Genomic DNA, 22,860 nt, shown 5'->3' on the forward strand with positions numbered 1-22,860 from the left:
AAAATTAATAAAATTCTTCCAAATCATTGGCAAAATGTGACATTTTGTTGATTTATCTACGAATCTCTAAGAGTAAACAAGATTATGGTTTTCGTGAATACATGATATTTGTTAAAAAAATGAAGAACAGTATGTGAATTAATGTAAAAATGCGATGAATGTTTTTGTTTTTCAAGCCTCGGCCCTCTGGTGAACAAGGTGAAAGAGTTCCAGGTGGAGACCATCGTGGATACGCTGTGTAACAACATGATATCTACAAAGGAACAGCTCCGCGATATCTCCAGTATAGGTCTGTGTCTTTAGTCGCTAGCCAAATTGTCGTATCTCACAAGTCTTTCATTACATAACATGGACTCGTTAAGATAAAAGCATGGTAGATTCTACTAAATTGCATTGGGGGTGAAAGGGTTAATCTTGAATGAGGCCTATTCCGTCTTTTCATATTGCAGAGTTATCTGCTCTTGTGAGCAGGTATTGATTGTTACGTCATTTGTTTGTGTGAGAAAATTACGTCGTTTTCTCAAAAAATTATGACGTTTCTCTTGGAAACAAATGACATAACAATCAATACCTGCTCACAAGAGCAGATAACTCTGCAATACGAAAAGACGGAATAAAAATGATTTAAAGATTACAAATGCAATTATTGCATCATCTAGCTGATATCTTATTATGAAACAGTCAGTGACTGAATGTACATTGTCTTTAGTCTTTAATGAGGCCTATAAAAATGATTTCAAGATAACTAACACCATTTTTACATCATCTAGCAGATCTTTTATGACATGATTGTCTGAGACTGAATGCATAATGTCTTTAATAAGCCCTATACAAATGATTTCTATGAATAAAAATGTTAAGACAATGAATTCATGTTCAAAATAATAATTTCACATTTTAACACAGTATGTATCAAACACTTGGGAGCTCCGGTACAACTGTCAAAACTAACTATGAATTGGGCGTTTTCACTGACATAACGATAGCTTTCAAAAAAACCATGAAAAGCAACCAATATTTCGTGGAACATCTGAAACGATAAGAAGATTGAAATAAAAAATCTAAATACAACAATGTTCTAAGAGTGGTCAGACCGAAGTTCGAACCTTGGACCTCTGATCATGATATGTTCGCTCCGATCTATTAAGCTACCTACGATCTGCAGTAATTTCCTGTCCCAGTCTGACTCTTGTTACATCTAAAATGAAATGTTGAGGAGGTAACTGTAGGTATTGGAAAAACTACCATGTAACTCTCTAGTGCTTGTTTGCATTGGGATAAATTACTACAAATACATTCAAAAACAGGTTTATATATAGTTCTGATTTACAACAAAATAGTCTCTTGTTTGATTGTATGTCAAGTATATGATACATGTATCTAGGTTTGAAGACTGTCATCAGTGAATTGCCGCCATCCTCGACAGCCCTGGCCGCCAGTATTTGTAAGAAGATTACTGGACGACTGACTAGTGCTATCGCTAAGGTGAGGATTTTCTGGTGTTGTAAGAGTATGTTTCTAACTTTCAAGTGTGCTTTTATGTTTTTCAGAGGTTTTGCTTAAAATTTATACCCCCTCAATATTCCATGCGATAAAAACTCTGCATAGCTGTTGCCAGTATCAGTAACCCAGTAGCTATAAAAAAAAAGGAAAAATAATGATTCAATTAAAACATAACAAATTAAATGAGGCCTTCCTGAACTGTTCTCACCTTAATACTTCACACAGCCACTCCCCTATACATGTGTCATCTTGGCACATCATGCAGTCACAGCTGTTGTTAGTTAGGATGAATAGTTAATGTAACAGATTTGAGTTACTGGTAGTATGCAAGAAAAGATTCCATTCCTGATGTGGGTTATGGCTATATAAGGTCATACAAACCATCAGGATTGAATATTTAGCCAAAATTCTTCACAAGCCTGTGGTCTAGCTCCTCAATGTATATCTACTGTATACCCTATACCTTTCGCCCTATGTCGGTAAAATCCACATCCTCAGTGTTAATTTTGCCTTTGATGAATATGTCTAGTAAATTGTATACTAATGTTCGTGATGATAAATTAAACCACAAAATGTAAGGCGAAAAAACCCAATTACACTGTGGCTAAAAATTCCTGGTATATTTGATTTGATTGATCTTATTATCCTTATACACAACATTTCATTTACATTACACTCTCAAGCCACCAAATGCAAGACAAGCTAAGATATGTACTTAAAAGAGCTATGGCAGAAAACTGCCCATATTTCCCCAAGTTGGCAATTATGAATACTAGGGGTTGTTTCTGTTAGTACATTCACTTTTAATGGGGGATTTAACCCTTTACCTACTTTGACAATACTTTAAACCCTTTCACCCCTATGTAACTTTTGAAGACTCATTGTGTGAAAGGAGGTAAAAAATATCAATGTAGTACCTCTTTATACTACATTTGCTTCTTATATCACTGCCATCATATTACTAGGTCTCCTTTTGCGGTTTCAATACCTTTCCTTTATAGATCTTCTGTGATATATTGCCCAATTTTTCCCTACAATGCCACAATATTGAATTGCCTGACAAAGTTTTGAACATCTATTTTCGCTTTTTGAATAGGGATAAGCAATTGCTTCATAATAGAACTCAATTAACATAAAATATGCCATTTTCAATCAAACCACTGGGCTTGAGTTATCCCTGTTCAAAAAGCAAAAACAGATGTTAGCCACACATACGTTATTAACTAGAAAATATCAGTTAATAATTTCTGATTTAATTTGGATAATGACTTTCTTCTAATACAGCAAGAAGATATGTCAGTACAGTTGGAGGCTTTAGACATACTGGGAGACTTGCTGAGTCGGTTTGGAGGTAGGTACAGTCAGAAACCGTAGGCATACTAGGTAATAATAAAGATAGGAAATCATAATGAAAAGTTGTAAGAATTAATTAAGGGATACCGCAGATGTGAATATAAAAGGGCAACGAGGTGTTTATATTTGAATGCTGGAGTTCTTAGAATAAATGGCTTTTCCCCTGATCCCTCTCCTGCCCTCCCCCCTTCCCTAATAAATTAAGTCTGTATCCAGTCAGTTTAATAGTAATAATAATAATCAAGGTTCTTATATGACAAATTATTATCTGTGATTATAGAGCCATTGCAACCAGCCAATATCTTTCTCAACTCCCTGGGGAGCATACAGCTGGTGCTGGCATTTCGGCACTCATATCTAGCATTCCTTAAAAACTAATTAATTCAATAAAAGTTTATGAACTGTCATGTTTTACTTTTTTTTTTATGAGAAAGAAATCAGAATTACAACAATTTGAGTATGCATGTATTATTAGGATTGATATATCTCTGGAAACACCAGGTTCCAAAAGTCCAGTTCCATGAAAAACAGCTTTTTTGATAATAATAATAATAATTTGAGGTTCTCATATACCGCTTTATCACAACCTAGTTCATAGGTCGTCTCAAAGAGATTCACAAATTATTGTCCATGGTAATAGGGCCTTTGCAACCAACCAATATCTCTCTCAACTCCCTTGGGAGCATACAGTTGGAGCTGCCATTTGGTTGCTCACAGCTAGCATTCAACAATTCTAACACTACCCAACCAGGTACTCAATTACAGCTGAGTAGACTGGAACAAGCAGAGTTAAGGATCTTGCTCAAAGATACAACAAAGTGCCATACCGTGACTCGAACCCGCAACCCTTCGGTCACGGGCCCGGCGTCCTACCACTAGACCACTGTGCTTCCTCTTTAAAAAACAATTAATAGTACTATCTGTGTGTAATGTGTTTGATATAACATACAGTATGAACCTGGTGACCTCAATTTCACCGTAGGCATGTTTTTATTCTGAGTTTGTTATGAGGAGCAGACTTGTCAACTTTTTGAAACTTCCATAGGGGAGATTATGTTTGCTTAGAATTAAAACCATAAATAAAATGTGTGTATGCACACCCTAGGAAAAACATAACACTTTTAAATGGTATTGTTTGAGCTGTTCTTTCAGGTGAAATCATCAGATCTTAGGAAATAGGAATAGTTATAGTAACTCACTGGTCGAAAATGCTCAATTTTAGGGTTCAAAATTGAGTTTCTCCCTTCAAAATAGTGTGAGTTGGCAAGTGTGGAGGAGAGATATGTGGCTTATTTTTGTATAGTGTTCAGTTCTGTTGTGTGTTGCATTTACAGATGTGTCATTATTGATTGTTCCAGGTCTTCTCATCAGCTTCCATCCCAGTATAATGCAGTCACTCCTACCACAGCTGTCAAGCCCGCGTCTGGCGGTGAGGAAACGCGCCATCATCGCCATCGGTAATTTATCACACAATGAGTCCATTCTAGGCACAGATCAGATGTCGTGGATAGATTTTGGAATAGAACATCAGAGGTCAAGTTCTTGTTAGATACCATTGTGAATAGAAGATTATGGTTGAACAGTTGGGTTAATTCTACCATACTCACATGCATTATCTTTCAGGATGAATCGGGTAATGATTACTTGTAGGCTGAACCAATATGAATTTCTGATATTGGAAATAGCACTTAAATGGACCTATAGTGTTTCTGTTCGTCGGTCAGACTGTCTCTGTCCGTCCACATTTCTGGAGATTATCTCTGAATTCAAAAGTCTGGACTATGACATGGTGATACACTGATATCTAGTTATACAAAAGGGGTTTAAAAGTTTCCAATGTCAAGGTTAAGATCACTTTCTAAAAATAGACGGTGGGGAGGGTAACAGTCAGGCACAATGCAGGGCCCTGGCTCACCTGTAAGTGTTCTAATTTCTGGATAAGTGATGTTGGCAGGTCAATCTGATAAGGTGCTTTCAACTCTGATAGAAATATACCATTTCATATTTGATCAGTGGCAGGTTATTTAAACACTATTTGTGAATAAGCATATACCACGTAGCCATCTATTACAACTTAACAAAAGAACCCTGACACGTGGGATTTTAGGAGAAAATTGTGTAACAGTTCGAATATGTTCTTTGTTGACAGGTTATCTGGTGATGAGTTGTAACAATCCGCTGTTCCTTGAGCTGATCGAGTTCTTACTCACAGAGCTGAACAAAAATGACACCACCTCTACCACAAGGACTTACATACAATGTATAGGTACCATCAGGTAATACAACAATGACTGGACTTACAATGCATAGACACCATCAGGTAATGGGACAGGTCCTCAAGCAATGTTCCTTGATCGATTCATTTTTCATCCTCGAAATTCCAGCGATTATGCTCCCTTTCATTCTTAACACCCCTGGAATATGCCATGGTAAAGTTGAAGACACAAGTTAGCCAGTTGATTGGTTTTCTGGTAAAAGAAATACCAATTGCTTGGCTGATACCTGTCTTTGATTTGTTCTAGGATTTTGTTTATGATATACATTGCTTTGTATAGATACAGTAAAACCTGGAGGGACAGGCTGATAAGTAACTAGACTTGATGGTTTTGTATAAAGGCGATCCTAGCCCTCAGCTTTGGTGCGTGTCTATAACGAATGTTACGTTTTGTTGTAGTCGACAGGCGGGACACAGATTTGGGGAACACCTACAGAAGATGGTGCCACCAATTGTCAAGTTTTGTAAAGAAGAAGACGATGAACTGCGAGAGTACTGTCTACAGGCCTTTGAGTCATTCGTGAGGCGTTGTCCCAAGGAGATTTCACCGTTTGTCACAGAGGTAAGGCACTGTAACTGGATGTGATAATAACATGAAGTAAATTGCATTAGCACAAAATTTATGTTCTTTAGTTTGGCTCAATCTTTGTGTAGCTTGGTCAATATGACTAACTTTGAGAAACACCATATGGGTTATATTGGCACTGTAACTGGTTGTGATAATAACATGAAGTAAATTGCATTAGCACAAAATTTATGTTCTTTAGTTTGGCTCAATCTTTGTATAGCTTGGTCAATATGACTAACTTTGAGAAACACCATATGGGTTATATTGTCACTGTAACTGGTTGTGATAATAACATGAAGTAAATTGCATTAGCACAAAATTTATGTTCTTTAGTTTGGCTCAATCTTTGTATAGCTTGGTCAATATGACTAACTTTGAGAAACACCATATAGGTTATATTTTGGAAGATGCACAGTTATAACTCATTTACCCCTGAAGACACATTTGAACACCTTCCAATTCAAAGGTTGGAATAGTTCATTATGAAACTTCAGGGGTCAATGAGTTAACTTGTAGAGCTTTTACTTTTTTAGAGATACATAGTCAATGATAAAAAACACACCAAAAAACAGGACCATAATATGGACCATTTTCCAGTTTACAGCGACTGAAGTGGGGTCAGTTCTTATAAATCTGTTAAATTTTGTAAAATTCTTATGAGCCATTACAATTTTGAATGATGTAGGGTCCATGGCCTCTACCTTTCCTAACCCCTACACAGTTTAACCGTCGACATTTATTGGAAATTAACCTTTAACTCATAGAAGTATTAAAAAGTACAGGAAACACTTCTGTGGTTGTAGATCATTAAGATCTGTCTGCGGTACATTTGCCACGATCCCAACTATAACTATGACGACGACGATGACGGTGATGCTATGGAAATGGAGGAGGAAGAAGAAGAAGAGTAAGTCAGGAAAAATACAATATATTTGTACTATCGCTTGGCTTAAGTCAAGCAAAAATATTGCTTCCTGTTTCGACTTTTAAGAAAAGTGATAGATAGGTAGGGAAACATTTCCTGTATTTTTTTCGTCAATTTAATTGTTATTTCTCACATGTTTGTTATGTATTATAGCATGTTATGATTGAGATTAATAGAAATCTATTAATTAGGCATATTAATTAGGGCCCCGTATCGGAGATACGGGTGCCCTATAGTAATCAGTCTGTCTGTCTGTCTGTCCGTCCACAAATTTTGTTCCTGGCTGATACCTTGGTATTTATTGACCGATGTACATGAAACTTGGTCAAGATGTTCAGTTCACAAAAATACACATTGTGGTAAAAAGTCAAGGTCAAAGGTCAAGGTCATTAGGTTCAAAGGTCAATGTCAAATTTTACATCTTTTCACTGATGAACATTTTGTTATGATATTAAGAAGCAAAGTTGGTCAGAATTAAAGAATAAGTCAACTGACCAAAAAACAGGGTCACTGGGTTAATGGTCAATGTCATTTGGGTCCAAAGGTCAAAGACAAAGTGGATCTCTGACTTTGACGCTGGCTCTTGATGGAGGAGGTATGTAAGGTGAAATAAAACAAATCAAAGCTAACAAATGAGTATCGCAACGTTATTTACATTTCTGTTAGCCCAGCAAATATGGAGGTGGAAGGGAACAAGACTCGCATCATAGTACATGTAATATGTATATTTTGCTTCCTTGGGATTCTTTTTGAAGTCCAAATGTCAAACGTCAAGCTCAGCTATATGGGAAGATTGCTTCTTGATGATTATGGGGGATATATCGCCACAAGACGGGGCCCTTACTGAGCTGTCAGTGTTCTAGTTTGTCTTGATAATTATGGGGGATATATTGCCACAAGACGGGGCCCTTACTGAGCTGTCAGTGTTCTAGTTTGTCTTGATAATTATGGGGGATATATTGCCACAAGACGGGGCCCTTACTGAGCTGTCAGTGTTCTAGTTTGTCTTGATAATTATGGGGGATATATTGCCACAAGACGGGGCCCTTACTGACCTGTCAGTGTTCTAGTTTGTCTTGATAATTATGGGGGATATATTGCCACAAGACGGGGCCCTTACTGAGCTGTCAGTGTTCTAGTTTGTCTTGATAATTATGGGGGATATATTGCCACAAGACGGGGCCCTTACTGACCTGTCAGTGTTCTAGTTTGTCTTGATGATTATGGGGGATATATTGCCACAAGACGGGGCCCTTACTGAGCTGTCAGTGTTCTAGTTCCATTTGAAAATTCATGGATCCGTTGTGTTCACAGGACAAGTAACTGTTCTGTGTACCCTGAAGTTTTGCCCAGTCAAACTTTCACCCTTCGCCAAAATAATCCATATTCGCCCAGTGGGAATTTTGCCCTTCCCATTTAGTTGCTATGCGTAATATGTTGTTGACGAAAAATGCCAAAATTAAGCTGTAGCAAATATATCTCTGTATGCAGTAGTCCCCTGAACATAATTTACAATGACATTACAGTGACGACGAAGAGGAGTACAGTGATGATGACGACATGAGCTGGAAGGTGCGACGGGCTGCAGCCAAATGTCTTGACGCCATTATTGGCACACGACACGAAATGTTGGTGGAATTCTACAGAACAGTGTCACCAGCTCTCATAGCCAGATTTAAAGGTAAATATGATTATTTTCACTATTTCAGAATCAAAGGAAGAAATTGCGAAGAGGCTACCCAACCCTAGAGTAAAATGTGGATGCTATACATAGATATCAGGAAACGTTTGTCCAGTCAAACTTTCGTCCTGCGTCAGTAAAATCCATTCTTGCTCAGTGTTAACTTCGCCCTTCGTATTTGATTACTATGTTTATAAGGGTTGTTTACTAATGTATGCTGGCTGTAATGACCAATGTCGCAATTTGCGAAAAATACATTTTTAATCGACGAGTTTGGCAATTTGTTTGGCTACAAAAAGATCATCGGTTGTTTGGTGAAAATTTGATAAAAAATTGTGTCATATGTTGTCATGTTATTGTGATAATAACAACGAACCTGCAGGATTTTATGATTTGACGCAAAAATTTCAAAATCTGGGCCGTGTTCGTTTATCACAGTCTAAACCGTTGAACCGGTTGGACTGCTGTTGTTACTGCTTTTGTTACTGCTTTCAGGCAGGCTTGCATACAATTTTGCAGGTCCCTCCGATTTTATACCCAAAAATGTTACATTTAAAAACTGGCGTACCTGTTGTTCCGCATAAATGATTAGGCCCCTGGTGTGAATCCTGTGATAAGGTCATCCTCATTACATATATGGCAAATAGGGGAAAGTTGAACTACGGCAAAACAAATCTCAGTATACTGTGTGTCAATATAGTTATATGTTTTGTTTATTATAGAGAGAGAAGAGAATGTAAAGGCTGACATTTTCCATGCCTACATCACATTGTTAAGACAGACTCGTCCAAACATCACTTCAGACCCAGATGCAATGGATCAGGATGGCGGGTATATCTTTTTACACTTCCCTCAAATGAAAAAAAGATCTATTTTGAAAGTCTGAGTAGTTTAAAAAATGTTGTACACAAATTTTTCACCTGCAAAATTATTATCGTTTTTGTTGAAGTACAAGTATAATTGTTTTATTAAAAAAAGATTATATGTTGTTGATTGTATTGCAAATTCAAATCCTGGCAAATATGTACAAATGTAAAAAATCTTATCTCCAAAAGAAGTAATGAGTGTGGTTGGTGTTACAGACCACTGTGTCAGCTACAGGGACAGATACCTGACATCGTGAAAGCCATACACAAACAGCTGAAAGAGAAAAGTGTCAAGACTAGGCAAGGCTGCTTCAGTCTCCTCACAGAGCTAGTCCTGGTACTACCAGGGGCCCTGACGGACCACCTCCAGGCTCTGGTACCAGGCATCCAGTACTCCCTGGGGTAGGTATATTGTAGAACGTACACACATTAGGGAATATTCTCTTCTCTTACCCTGGACAGGTGAACCCACACTTTTACCTGTGTGAGATTTCCATGGGGGGGGGGGGATTCCCCTATTCATAACAATGGTATGACGTCACTTCAACAATACAATGACGTCACGTCAACAATCCATCAATGCCACGTCAACCCTGAATTTAGTATGTAACGTTATCATTACATTGTGTATATGATACACATTGGGAGAACAGGGTAAGAGAAAAAGAATCATTCACCCGTTTGTGGGTAAGATAGGGGAATCTCAACCCTCGGGGAAAGATTCTGAAGTTGCCAAACACTTAGCAAAGCCTCATGTTTGGCAACATAAGAATCGTCCCCTCGGGTTGAGATTCCCCTATCTCACCCCAAAGGGGTTGAGAGATTCTATTATTCTTCAAATTGCAGGTAGGAGTTGTAAGTATTTGCATTGTATTGGTTGGAGCATTTCTGTAAAACTTACATTTTTGTAACAGTCACAACCTTATGTCAAGGTGTTTAGTTACACTGACCCCTTTCACTGATGAGTCCCTGTTAAAATGGATAAAAATAGTCTTCCTCATTATGATGAATTCCTGTTAACAGGGATTAAAAAAGCTTCCTTCCTGACGACGGAATCCTTCCTGACGACGGAATCCTTCCGAGCAAGGATCTCATATGCTGCACAAATTAATTTGGGCCTTATTACTTCGGTATAGGGAGAGCTGTAGCATAGGGGTCGTTCCTCAGCCTAGCTGCTTCCTGGCACCCCGTAAACTCAACATGAACTAGAATCGACCTTAGGCACAGCTCTGTTCCGCCGTGGGCTCCACCGGAATTACGACATACACCACAGGCGCTTCCACACAATTCATACAGCCATATAGTCAATAGACTGTCAATCTATCTTATTTGCCATATATGGACACTATTAATAATGCATGCAAGTTTTCGGCCGGGCCTACGCCACTTCATCAAGATTTCAAAATTCAAAATTCGAGGATAGGTTATGTGTAGTGTCTGTGAGTACCCTTATGTTGCCAAACATTGTTGTATGAAAATCCTGATATTTGTTGTGTACAGGGACAAGAATTCGAGCTCCAACATGAAGATTGATACGCTGTCTTTCCTCAACTGTATTCTGTCTCACCATAATCCGGTCGTGTTTCACGCACACATCAAAGTCCTAGTGCCAGTAAGTTAATTTATAGTTTCTAAATACCTGGAAACTTTCACGCAGTTCAATTATTGCCCTTCACAGGTAAAATCTATATTTGTCCAGTGTTCATTTTGCATTTCACATGTATTTTCATTATATATAGTATTATGTGTAGTATATATTTGATGCATGATAAATTCACAATTCTTTATGGAAGACAAAAAAGGCAAATGTTAAAACTGTGGTGAAAAGTTTCTGGTATACAGTAAATCAACTCCTCAGGATAGTAAACCATGAAAATTAAAAATAATAATAATTTATATATCTATGTATATTTTTTTTGGTATTAAAAAATTAGTAGGAAAAGCATTAATTTAGCTTAAGACTGTTGTGAGCTTATAAATCTGAAATAGAGGGGAATATTTATAACTAAGAGACTCATGTGTAAACTTTCACAGCCTGTAGTCCATTCTGTGGCTGATCCCTTCTACAAAATTACCTCCGAGGCACTACTGGTCACTCAGCAGCTGGTCAAGGTTATTCGACCCCTAGGTAAGTCACACTAATTTTCATATGTCAGACTGTACATATAGACTTGTATTGGTCACACTGTATTTAACAAAGGAAATCACCTTATTTAGTTCCAAGTTTAGCTGTGCATCTATCATGTGTATAGTACACCATTCAGTTCTTCACACATCATTTTGTGCGCCTCATCTATGTCAGTTTATTGCTTAAATGGCGTCACAGTTAATGTACAAAATACGATGTCAGTGCATTCACTGTTCAACATGGTAGTCATGTGATAACACATGTTAGGACCATGTTCCCATAACACTCTCATACAACACAAATTGTAAATGGGTAGATTGGACTGAGTGGCCAACATTTTTTAAGACTCCTCGTCTAAAAGTGAACATTTTGAATGATTCCTGTTAAAACTTTTTTAAAAACATTTGTGATTTATTTGACTGTGACACTGAGGCATTAGATTGATAGAAATTGTTCCTGCACTCTTTTTGTCACGCGGTGCCAAAGTAGCAGAAGCGAGACTAAGGTGTTGCTTTCGTGGTGGCGGCGTCAACATTAAGTTTTTTGCGTTTAAGTTAGTTTCAGTGAAAGTATCAGTGCTAGACCAAGCAAACTTGGACCATAGACGCATCTTAGGTAGTACATCTCAACCCACGCATCAAAGGCTGGATGCGGCCTACCTTCCATGGTCCATTGATTTTGTCAGCATCTCCATTAACATTAAGTTTTTGCATTTAAGTTAGTTTCGCTGATATGTGCATTGATAGTCAAAATGGGGCACAGGCGAGACACATCAATTCGAATGGCTTGTGTGATACTCATGGCAACTGTTTTCAGACCCTCATGCTACACATTGAGGTATTTGTTATCTTTTTCTGAAGCACCTAAATGACCCAGCTTACGTGGTGTTGTAGAAGTTCCAGTGAAGTTTGACTACAAGCCGTACGTGAAGGACCTGTACTCTTGTACTCTGGCCAGACTCAAGGCAGCCGACATTGACCAGGAAGTCAAAGAAAGAGCTATATCCTGCATGTATGTATGTTCAATACCATGTAGTAGGTTGTATGGTCAATGTATCATTAGGTCTTATGGTCAGTGTATCATTAGGTGGTATGGTCAGTGTATCATTACGTGGTATGGTCAGTGTATCATTACATGGTATGGTCAGTGTATCATTCGGTCATATAGTCAGTGTATCATTAGGTCGTACGGTCAGTGTATCATTAGGTTGTATGGTCAGTGTATCATCAGGTCATATAGTCAGTGTATCATTAGGTCATAAGGTCAGTGTATCATTAGGTTATATGGTCAGTGTATCATTATGTCGTATGGTCAATGTATCATTAGGCCGTATGGTCAGTGTATCATCAGGTCATATAGTCAGTGTATCATTAGGTTGTATGGTCAGTGTATCATTAGGTCATATAGTCAGTGTATCATTAGGTCATATGGTCAGTGTAACATTAGGTCGTATGGTCAGTGTATCATTAGGTCGTATGGTCAATGTATCATTAGGTCGTATGGTCAGTGTATCATTAGGTTGTATGGTCAGTGCATCAGGTCATATGGTCAGTGTATCATTAGGTCGTATGGTCAATGTATCATTGGGTCGTATGGTCAGTGTATCATTAGCTCGTATGGTCAATGTATCATTAGGTTGTATGGTCAGTGCATCAGGTCATATGGTCAGTGCATCATTAGGTCGTATGGTCAGTGTATCATCAGGTTGTATGGTCAGTGCATCAGGTCATATGGTCAGTGTATCATTAGGTCGTTTGGTTGGTGTATCATTAGGTCGTATGGTCAATGTATCATTAGGTTGTATGGTCAGTGTATCATTAGCTCGTATGGTCAATGTATCATTAGGTTGTATGGTCAGTGTATCATTAGGTCGTATGGTCAGTGTATCATTAGGTCGTATGGTCAGTATATAATATTATCTAGGTTACTTTCTTTCTCCCGTTTGAAACAGTTCAGGTGGCGCAGAAGTATTCAGTAATGAACAAACACACTTTGTCTGGAAGTTGGCTGTCCTTGTTTCATAAGCACAGCTCAAAATGCAAAGTTTGAGAGTTTCGTGACAAATGAATTACAACAAATCAAGAATAATTTGTGCTTCTTTCATGCATTACTCAAGTTTATAACATGTTCTGAAACATATCTGAGCATCAGCAAACTAGCCTTAGCCAGCATTTTAGTTTCGATCAGGCATGTCTGGACCCCTCCATATACACATGCAATTTTTTTTAGAGGTCAGTCTTTGTTCAGATCTGTGTCTGTTGTTTGGTTTCCTGTTCAGCCAGTTGATTGGTTGGACCGGCTACGCGAAAGCTCCCAATCTAGGTTGTATGGTCCTTTTATCTGGAAGGTTGTTTCAATTGACGATAAGTGAATGAAACGCTGTAATATGTAAAAATCAAGTACTATGATCCTTTGATCTTTTTCAGGGGCCAGATAATTCGTAACCTTGGAGATAGTCTGTCAGCGGAGCTGAAAGAGTGCTTACCAATTTTCTTGGAAAGATTGAAGAATGAAATAACAAGACTAACTGCAGTGAAAGCCCTCACTATGATAGCTGGGTAGGTGGTGCAGGTCATCAGCATACTACCGAGTTGCCCATCATTTTATGAGGGATTTCATTCCATTAATCTCACAAAGTAAAACAATTTGTGTATTCAAGCACTTCATCATTGTTCTGAATTTTGGGAAGAAAGATGAAAAAGCAATAATACCCTGATGTTGAAGCTGATGCTGAACGTCAATGTCAGATCATCTGCATGCTCTCGGTCTTTATGTGAAGGATAAAAAAAATGATATGGTCAACAAATATACATAATAAACAGAAACAGATGAAATCAGTTCCTTTGATTTCTTTTTTAATTTTACATTGATTAATTAAGCATAGTTTATAAATTTTATTGGAATTTCTATACTTTGACCATGTTCATGTTTAACTGACTACAATACAATATATATGATATATTTCAGGTCTCCATTGAATATAGATCTACGCCCTATATTGGTAAGCTTGTTAGTATGGGAAGTTCTATGCTAGTGATATTGACTGGTTTCTTTGACAGTAAGACCTCAATACAATGCCCTCATTTGTCACTAAGCATTTAAATCTTGTTATATACTTATTATAATGCCCCCATATTTCATTGACTAAATCACTTACTATGAACACATTCTCCCTCAATTTATTATCAAACCCCATTATAACACTAAGGCCGTTTTTTAAACAGTCAAACCGGTCAGACCACTGTTGTTCGTTTATTAAATAAGGTCGGACCTAGTAATCTGATGCTGCTTTCAGGTGAGCCTTCACAAAACCTGGCAAGGCCTGTATACACAGTTGCAGGTTCGCCAGGGTTTATACCCGAAATTGTTACATTTATAAACGGTCAAACCGGTTGTTCCGCATAAATGAACAGGCTTTAATGTTGTGCTCGGAAAAATTGACAATACAACGAGGCTTGATTGTATACAGTACTTTTTTGTTACCAAAATAAATGGGAGTTTCTCTTAACGATTTAAAGTGAAAAGAAACATATTTGCAATAATTGAAAGGTTTAAATACATACAACGATTGTGTGGGGATACATTTCCCTTTAATATTTTCTATAGGACGAAGGCATACCAATTTTAGCCTCCTTTCTGAGGAAGAACCAGAGAGCTCTGAAGTTGAGCACATTAACGTGTCTGGATGTCCTGGGGAAGAATTATGGTAAGTTTTTGTTATAGAATAACCTCAACCATAGTCATTGAGTTCTCAGAAGATAACTTCAGTTTTGTGAGAAAGTCATTTTCACCTAAGTTTTTAGAGGAATTTTATTTTCGATTTTGTGAAGGTAATTTTTGTATCCTATATTTTACATTATGCCAATCCTTCTACTTAATCAGTATAGGATGTTTTTAAATGGGGTGTTTTTTAATTTGTTATTCATGTACCTTAATAAACACACAATCCTTATGTCAGGTTTTCAAAGAATTTACACTGAAGCGCTAATGCAGATTTCACAATGAAAGTGTTCACCTAAAACGTTTAAGAGGTGAAATGTATCTTTCCAGGAGCTGCCTTGACAACAGGAATGATCTACGAAATGATGAAGGAAATGCCACCTTTAATAAGTGAAAATGATCTTCATGTGTCACAGGTAAATATGGATCTCTGTGTGTCACAGGTTAATATGGATCTCTGTGTGTCACAGGTAAATACGAAACCCTGTGTGTCAGGTAAATAGGGATCTCTGTGTCACAGGTAAATAGGGATCTGTGTGTGTCATAGGTAAATATGAATCCCTGTGTGTCACAGGTAAATAGGGATCTCTTTATGTCACAGGTCAATACGAATCCCTGTGTGTCACAGGTAAATAAGGATCTCTGTGTGTCCTAGGTAAATACGAATCCCTGTGTGTCAAAGATAAATAGGGATCTTTGTGTGTCATAGGTAAATACGAATCCCTGTGTGTCACAGGTAAATAGGGATCCCTGTGTGTCACAGGTAAATATGAATCCCTGTGTGTCACAGGTAAATATGAATCCCTGTGTGTCACAGGTAAATATGAATCCCTGTGTGTCACAGGTAAATATGAATCCCTGTGTGTCACAGGTAAATATGAATCCCTGTGTGTCACAGGTAAATATGAATCCCTGTGTGTCACAGGTAAATATGAATCCCTGTGTGTCACAGGTAAATATGAATCCCTGTGTGTCACAGGTAAATATGGATCTTGTGTCTTTATAGAATTTGAGAATTTATTGAGTATCATAAACATGACCATCAACCATCACTCCTAGGGGAACCTCTATGTGTAAGGTAGAGTTGTGGAGTCGCACAACCTTTTACGATGTGTACAAGACGAATATCTGTGGAATAATAGCTTGCACACAACAGTACGGTAGCTATGACAATGTTGTGCGATAGGTATATTGGTTAATTGTGGTAAATAGGGAAAACAGTCTCCATATAATTATGTCACAAAGCATAATCAAGAAACTTGATTTCCCTAACTTCTTTTCTCCATTTGAAAAATGTATTACAATAATTTGCATTCTTTTACCTGAATATGTTTGTTACGATGTATATATACAGTTGTTGCCATGTGATATTTATGCTTGTGTAGACAAGTAACATTAATATTTTCTTAGACTTTAGATAATGTGTTCTTGTATATAATCATACAATATGTTTATCTAATATCAAAGTTTTAATTTATACACAAACAATGTACGTAATAAATGTGTCGCTATGTTTCAAGTCCGACCGGTCCCTTTGTCAAGCTATAACTCCAACATGTATATTTGCACCACTATAAGATATGTCACCTTGTTTTGTTCCCAGCTGACGTTGCACCTGTTGACATCTATATCAAAGATCCACAAATCTTGTATGGCGACCATTCCTAATGAGATTCTACCACAGATCCTGCTGCTGATTCAGTCACCATTACTTCAGGGTGGCGCACTAGGCTCCCTCCTCGAGTTCTTCCAGGCACTGGTGGCCACAGGGCTTCCAAAACTTGGCTTCAAAGACTTACTCCAGGTAAACTCAATCGCTATAATTAGAAGTACCACTGCCTGTAACTAACCAAGTGTTGGAAACTTTTTTCTGGCATGACTATAGCTTTGATAAATCATTTCTGATAAGAAAATCATAACTTGTGGGACTTCTAGTGACGATAATAGAGATAAAATCAACAAAGATAATCAACAAATGTTATGAGTGTAAAACATTCTGTGTGGCCAGACCAGGATTCGAACCCGGAACCTGAGATTGTTATACTGTTGCTCTAACAGAATGAGCTACCTCGTCTACAGAGAAGTGTACTGGCCGAAATGTGCTACAGTTTTCTCCAAAACAGAAGTTAAGGGGAGGTTACTGTATATACTGTATATATGTAAAACCTGAGTGCAGTGGGACAAGGATCCTTAATACCCGTAAATGTGTTCAGCAGGCTTATGTTAGACTTATCATAATAACTGTTTACTGAGCTTATACTACTAGAGGTAAAATTGATCAGAAATAAAAGCCAAATTAAAGTTATTACAGTTTCATGATTAATTTAGCAGAAAAAAATGTTTGAGCCCCTTGGTTGATGTATAATGGATAACTGTCTTTTATTATTTGGTGTTATATAATTAAGAGACAAGTGTAGATTTTGTTTGTGATTTACAGATGCTGATTCGCCCAGTATACAACCCACCCAGTGCCCAGTCTAGTAACGCATTTGCTGTCCACAAACAGGTAATTTGTCTTTAACGCCCGGGGCCGCGGTGGCCAAGTAGTTAAGGCGTCTGACATTCGGCTACCACTAGCCCTCCACTACCAAAAGCTGGCACGTCCTTAAATGACTATAGCTGTTAATAGGATGTAAAACACAAACAAACCAAATTTAAGTGCCCTGTCAATAACGGGTAATATATGTAATATGTAATATATGTAATATAGGTCACAAACAAGTATTATATTATTTGTTCTTATTTTTCTGCAATACTTAATGAAAATTTATTAAATGTTCATCGCAGCAATACTTTCCCTTGCAGGCATTCCATTCCATAGCCAAATGCATGGCAGCCCTGACTGTAAAGAGTCCGTCACAGGCCAACAACGTCGTCAACCAGTTTGTTAGTGATGTTTGTGTAAGTAGGCCCTGTAAACAACCCTGGCATCTCCTACATGTACAAAATTTCTTGGGCCTGTTTGTTTATGTTGAACAACAGGTTTGTCTGTTTTTACAAGAAACATTTTCAGGTGTACGGACGGACCTGCAAATGATTATGCAGGCCTTGCAAGGCTTTGTCTAGGCTCGCCTGAAAGCATCATCAGATTACTAGGTCCGGCCATATTTCATAAACGAACAACTGGTCCAACAGGTTCAACCATTTGGTCGCGATAAATGAAAGCAGCCTTTGTTATTGACTTACAGGACACTGTTGTTCTTCAGGCACATAAAAACGATGATAGAGAAAAGGCAGTATTTGTATTAAACTATGATAGTATTCACATTGATTATTTTTATGTTTGTGAACATATTAATATTTTTTTTATCTTTTTTTTTCAGAATGCCAAATCATCTGATTCTGTCAAATTATTTGCTTTATTAGCTTTAGGAGAAATAGGAAAACACATGTGAGTAAATCTTTTCTGTGTCATTTCATTTCTGTACATGGGTAGTGTACTCATTTGTACCTGTACTAGGTTTGTGTACTCATTTGTACATGTACTAGATTTGTTGACTCATTTGTACCTGTACTAGATTTATTGACTCATTTGTATCTTTACGAGGTATGTTGACTCATTTGTACCTGTACTAGATTTATTGACTCATTTGTATCTTTACGAGGTATGTTGACTCATTTGTACCTGTACTAGGTTTGTGTACTCATTTGTATCTATACTAGGTTTGTGTACTCATTTGTACATGTGCTAGATTTGTTGACTCATTTGTACCTGTACTAGGTTTATTGACTCATTTGTACCTGTACTAGGTTTATTGACTCATTTGTACCTGTACTAGGTTTGTGTACTCATTTGTACATGTACTAGATTTATTGACTCATTTGTACCTGTACTAGATTTATTGACTCATTTGTATCTTTACGAGGTATGTTGACTCATTTGTACCTGTACTAGGTTTGTGTACTCATTTGTATCTATACTAGGTTTGTGTACTCATTTGTACATGTGCTAGATTTGTTGACTCATTTGTACCTGTACTAGGTTTATTGACTCATTTGTACCTGTACTAGGTTTGTTGACTCATTTGTACCTGTACTAGGTATGTGTTCTCATTTGTACCTGTACTAGGTTTATTGACTCATTTGTATCTATACTAGGTATGTTGACTCATTTGTACCTGTACTAGATTTATTGACTTATTTGTACCTGTACTAGATTTATTGACTCATTTATACCTGTTCTAGATTTATTGACTCACTTGTACCTGTACTAGATTTATTGACTCATTTGTGCCTATACTAGGTATTTGACTCATTTGTACCTTTACTAGGTTTATTGACTCATTTGTACCTGTACTAGGTTTGTTGACTCATTTGTACCTGTACTAGGTATGTGTTCTCATTTGTACCTGTACTATGTTTATTGACTGTACTAGGTTTGTGTACTCATTTGTGCCTGTACTAAATTTATTGACTCATTTGTACCTGTACTAGGTTTGTTGACTCATTTGTACCTGTACTAGGTATGTGTTCTCATTTGTACCTGTACTATGTTTATTGACTGTACTAGGTTTGTGTACTCATTTGTGCCTGTACTAAATTTATTGACTCATTTGTACCTGTACTAGGTTTGTGTACTCATTTGTATCTATACTAGGTATGTGTTCTCATTTGTACCTGTACTAGATTTGTTGACTCATTTGTACCTGTACTAGGTTTATTGACTGTACTAGGTTTGTGTACTCATTTGTGCCTGTACTAAATTTATTGACTCATTTGTACCTGTACTAGGTTTATTGACTGTACTAGGTTTGTGTACTCATTGTATCTGTACTAGGTTTGTGTACTCATTTGTACCTGTACTAAATTTATTGACTCATTTGTACCTGTACTAGGTTTATTGACTCATTTGTATCTATACTAGGTATGTTGACTCATTTGTACCTGTACTAGGTTTGTGTACTCATTTGTACCTGTACTAGATTGATGGACTCATTTGTACCTGTACTAGATTTATTGACTCATTTGTTCCTGTACTAGATTGATGGACTCATTTGTACCTGTACTAGATTTATTGACTTATTTGTACCTGTACTAGATTTATTGACTCATTTGTACCTATACTAGGTATGTGGACTTGTTCGTACCTGTACTAGATTTTTTTACCTGTTTATGTCTCTTCTAGATGACTGTCGTGACTTTCAGTATATTATTTTCCTGACAATTCTTGTCTATTGTGACTGATAACTCTCTGTTACATTGTGTTCCTGACACTTATAATTAAAAGGATTCATACATAATATAGAATACTTTATAAGATGGGTGTGTATCTCCATTTCCTCAGTGATGTCAGTAACCATGGAGAGATCCAGCTTGTCATATTAGAGTCGTTCTCCTCATTAAATGAAGAAGTGAAAGCTGCAGCATCCTATGCACTTGGTAAATATAACTTTGTTTTTCTTGATAAATGTCACTTTGGTTTCTTGGTATATAACTTTGATTTCTTGGTAAATATAACTTTGGTTTCTTGGTAAATATAACTTTAGTTTCTTAGTAAATACAACCTTGATTTCTTTGAGACTTAAGCATTGTATATAAAAAGTGGTTATTTTGCATGGTCAAACTTGTTAAGAAATGTTCCTAGACAAAAATTTCAAGGCAATAATCTGAATTCTTATCAGAAAAACAACACTTTAAACAGAGTTTGGAAAGTGTGTTTTTGAGGCGACAAATATTGCAAAGAATAAGAATAAAACCTTGGGATAATGTATATTATATTCAGTAAATGAACAGCTATAATTCAAAAAGATCTTTTTCCTCTCTGTCTTACTGCCGAAACTTTTCTGGACAAATGATGGCTTTATAAAAAGGTTTTATTTTGTGTGTAGATGCAATCTTTTGTCAAATCCTGAGATTATTGTTTATATAGTATGTTCGACAAATATTATATGAGGCTCATATGTTAAGATCAAGAGACTCTTTTGTATATGTGTCTGTGGAAGGTAGGGAAATTCCACTTAAGATGTTATAGATTGGACTTGTACCCAGAACTTTACTGAAGATTAAATCAAATTGAAATGATATTGGTCTTGTGAAGTTCGCATGCCAATGAATCATCTAAAATGTTTATTTTGTTTTATTTCTTCAGGAAATATCAGTGTTGGAAACTTAAACAAGTTTTTGCCGTTTGTATTGAAAGAAATAGAAAACCAACCAAAGCGACAGTATCTCCTTTTACATTCTCTAAAAGAGGTAAGAATGTCTCATTGTTATAGTTGCTAGTGTAGAAATTCTTTAAAACAGTTGATGAATTAGGTAGGATTAGTATCTGCTTCATTATCTTGGTGTCCTCAAACTTTTATACAATCAAACCTGTATTTGCACATTCAAAAAAGTCTTTAATTTGGTGTCTTAATACAGCTTATTTGGTGTCTTAATATGGCTTATTTGGTGTCTTAATATGGCTTATTTGGTGTCTTAATACCACTAATTTGGTGTCTTGATGCAGCTAATTTGGTGTCTTAATACAGCTAATTTGGTGTCTTATTACAGCTAATTTCAGAAATTTTCAGTAAAGTTGAAAAATTATGCAATGAAATGTTTTCAAAGTGATCTCAGCTCAGGTTGGACATTATAAAAGTTCTGCTCTAGCATTACACATTATAAGATGTGCATCAAAAAGAATCATAACTTTTTGCCATTACAGATTATAAGTTGTGAGTCGGGATCAACAACTGGAGTTGATAACCTCAAGCCCTATGTACAAACTATTTGGTATGTATGTCGCTATTTAAAAAACTTCTTATATATTTGGTTCAGACTGATGTTCATTGTTGTTAACGATACTTCGTTAACTTCGGTATTAAAAATAAACAAAGGGCCATAACTCTGTATATAGAGGGGACACAAGACCTAATTCTAGTGCACTGCACACCTTCTGTGGTTGATGCAAGTATACTTCAAGTTTGATCAAGATATCTTTAACGATTTAAAATTTACGGGCCGGACAAGAATTTTCTAAAAAACAATTTGCTATGTAAAGCACAGTACAATATATATTTGATACGCAGCATGAATCTAAAATGGTGTGTAAGGATTTACTCGAGCCTTAATGCGTACGGTCAATTGTGTTACCATTTAACCAAATGGACAACCTAAACAGCACGACAGGAATATGTTGTTTGGCTAAAAGCTAGCTTGATGACAGCTTATTATGATGTTTTTAAGATTATTCGTAAAAACGATTTTCCATTATTTTGTTACAGATATTTTGAATGACATTTTACTATTGGTATTATTATATAAAGTTCAGATCTTCACTAAAAAAACAACAACATTATAATGCTAAACATCTTTCTAACAGTGTAATACTGCTGAAAGAAGTAGGAATATATCTTCAAAATACGGAAGAGGTAAGATATATCTGTATGATATGTAACTTGGTTTATGGAGATGGCTTATTATAAGAGCCTACTCTTGTTGCCAGATCCCTAATATTACATCATGTAAAATTATATATTATGTACAGCATATTTGTAAATGAAATATTGTTTAAACCAACTTGATTTACAGGACAATGCTATTCCACCATTGTGAATGTCCTGAAGAGGGTACGAGAAACGTCGTGTCGGAATGTCTCGGCAAACTGACCCTGATAGACCCCACTGCTCTCCTCTCCAGCCTCAAACAACACCTGGACAGCCAATCAGCTCTCACCAGGAGTACGGTTGTCACGGCAATAAAGTTTACAATTTCTGATCAAGTATGTTTTCACTTTGTGAGCAAGTTTTGCTGTTAAATTTCTTTTCAGTATTTCTAATGAATTAAAAGTAATTATGACACAAGTTATTTATACTTTAATAAATCAGCCTTTTTCGCTGTTTGTCTTTTTTTGATTTGGA

The 22,860-nt window shown here is 36.7% G+C and overlaps 1 protein-coding gene across 1 annotated transcript in view; it reads left to right on the forward strand.

The window, feature by feature from the left end:
• Window positions 1-22,860, forward strand: part of LOC110443491 (cullin-associated NEDD8-dissociated protein 1-like) — a 35,484-nt gene that overhangs the window by 3,871 nt on the left and 8,753 nt on the right. The window contains exons 4-28 of the mRNA XM_021487722.1: window positions 177-289; window positions 1,385-1,485; window positions 2,788-2,854; window positions 4,215-4,313; window positions 5,006-5,132; window positions 5,531-5,693; window positions 6,503-6,606; window positions 8,151-8,305; window positions 9,028-9,136; window positions 9,388-9,573; window positions 10,672-10,783; window positions 11,206-11,299; window positions 12,193-12,310; window positions 13,726-13,857; window positions 14,267-14,300; window positions 14,906-15,005; window positions 15,350-15,435; window positions 16,623-16,823; window positions 17,457-17,525; window positions 17,825-17,920; window positions 18,343-18,410; window positions 20,304-20,398; window positions 21,108-21,211; window positions 21,666-21,733; window positions 22,532-22,721. Coding sequence (XP_021343397.1) covers window positions 177-289; window positions 1,385-1,485; window positions 2,788-2,854; window positions 4,215-4,313; window positions 5,006-5,132; window positions 5,531-5,693; window positions 6,503-6,606; window positions 8,151-8,305; window positions 9,028-9,136; window positions 9,388-9,573; window positions 10,672-10,783; window positions 11,206-11,299; window positions 12,193-12,310; window positions 13,726-13,857; window positions 14,267-14,300; window positions 14,906-15,005; window positions 15,350-15,435; window positions 16,623-16,823; window positions 17,457-17,525; window positions 17,825-17,920; window positions 18,343-18,410; window positions 20,304-20,398; window positions 21,108-21,211; window positions 21,666-21,733; window positions 22,532-22,721 — 2,791 coding nt within the window. The remainder of the gene's footprint in view (window positions 1-176; window positions 290-1,384; window positions 1,486-2,787; window positions 2,855-4,214; window positions 4,314-5,005; window positions 5,133-5,530; window positions 5,694-6,502; window positions 6,607-8,150; window positions 8,306-9,027; window positions 9,137-9,387; window positions 9,574-10,671; window positions 10,784-11,205; window positions 11,300-12,192; window positions 12,311-13,725; window positions 13,858-14,266; window positions 14,301-14,905; window positions 15,006-15,349; window positions 15,436-16,622; window positions 16,824-17,456; window positions 17,526-17,824; window positions 17,921-18,342; window positions 18,411-20,303; window positions 20,399-21,107; window positions 21,212-21,665; window positions 21,734-22,531; window positions 22,722-22,860) is intronic.

Source organism: Mizuhopecten yessoensis, unplaced genomic scaffold (assembly GCF_002113885.1).
Source record: "Mizuhopecten yessoensis strain PY_sf001 unplaced genomic scaffold, ASM211388v2 scaffold716349, whole genome shotgun sequence".
Classification (NCBI taxonomy): domain Eukaryota; kingdom Metazoa; phylum Mollusca; class Bivalvia; order Pectinida; family Pectinidae; genus Mizuhopecten; species Mizuhopecten yessoensis.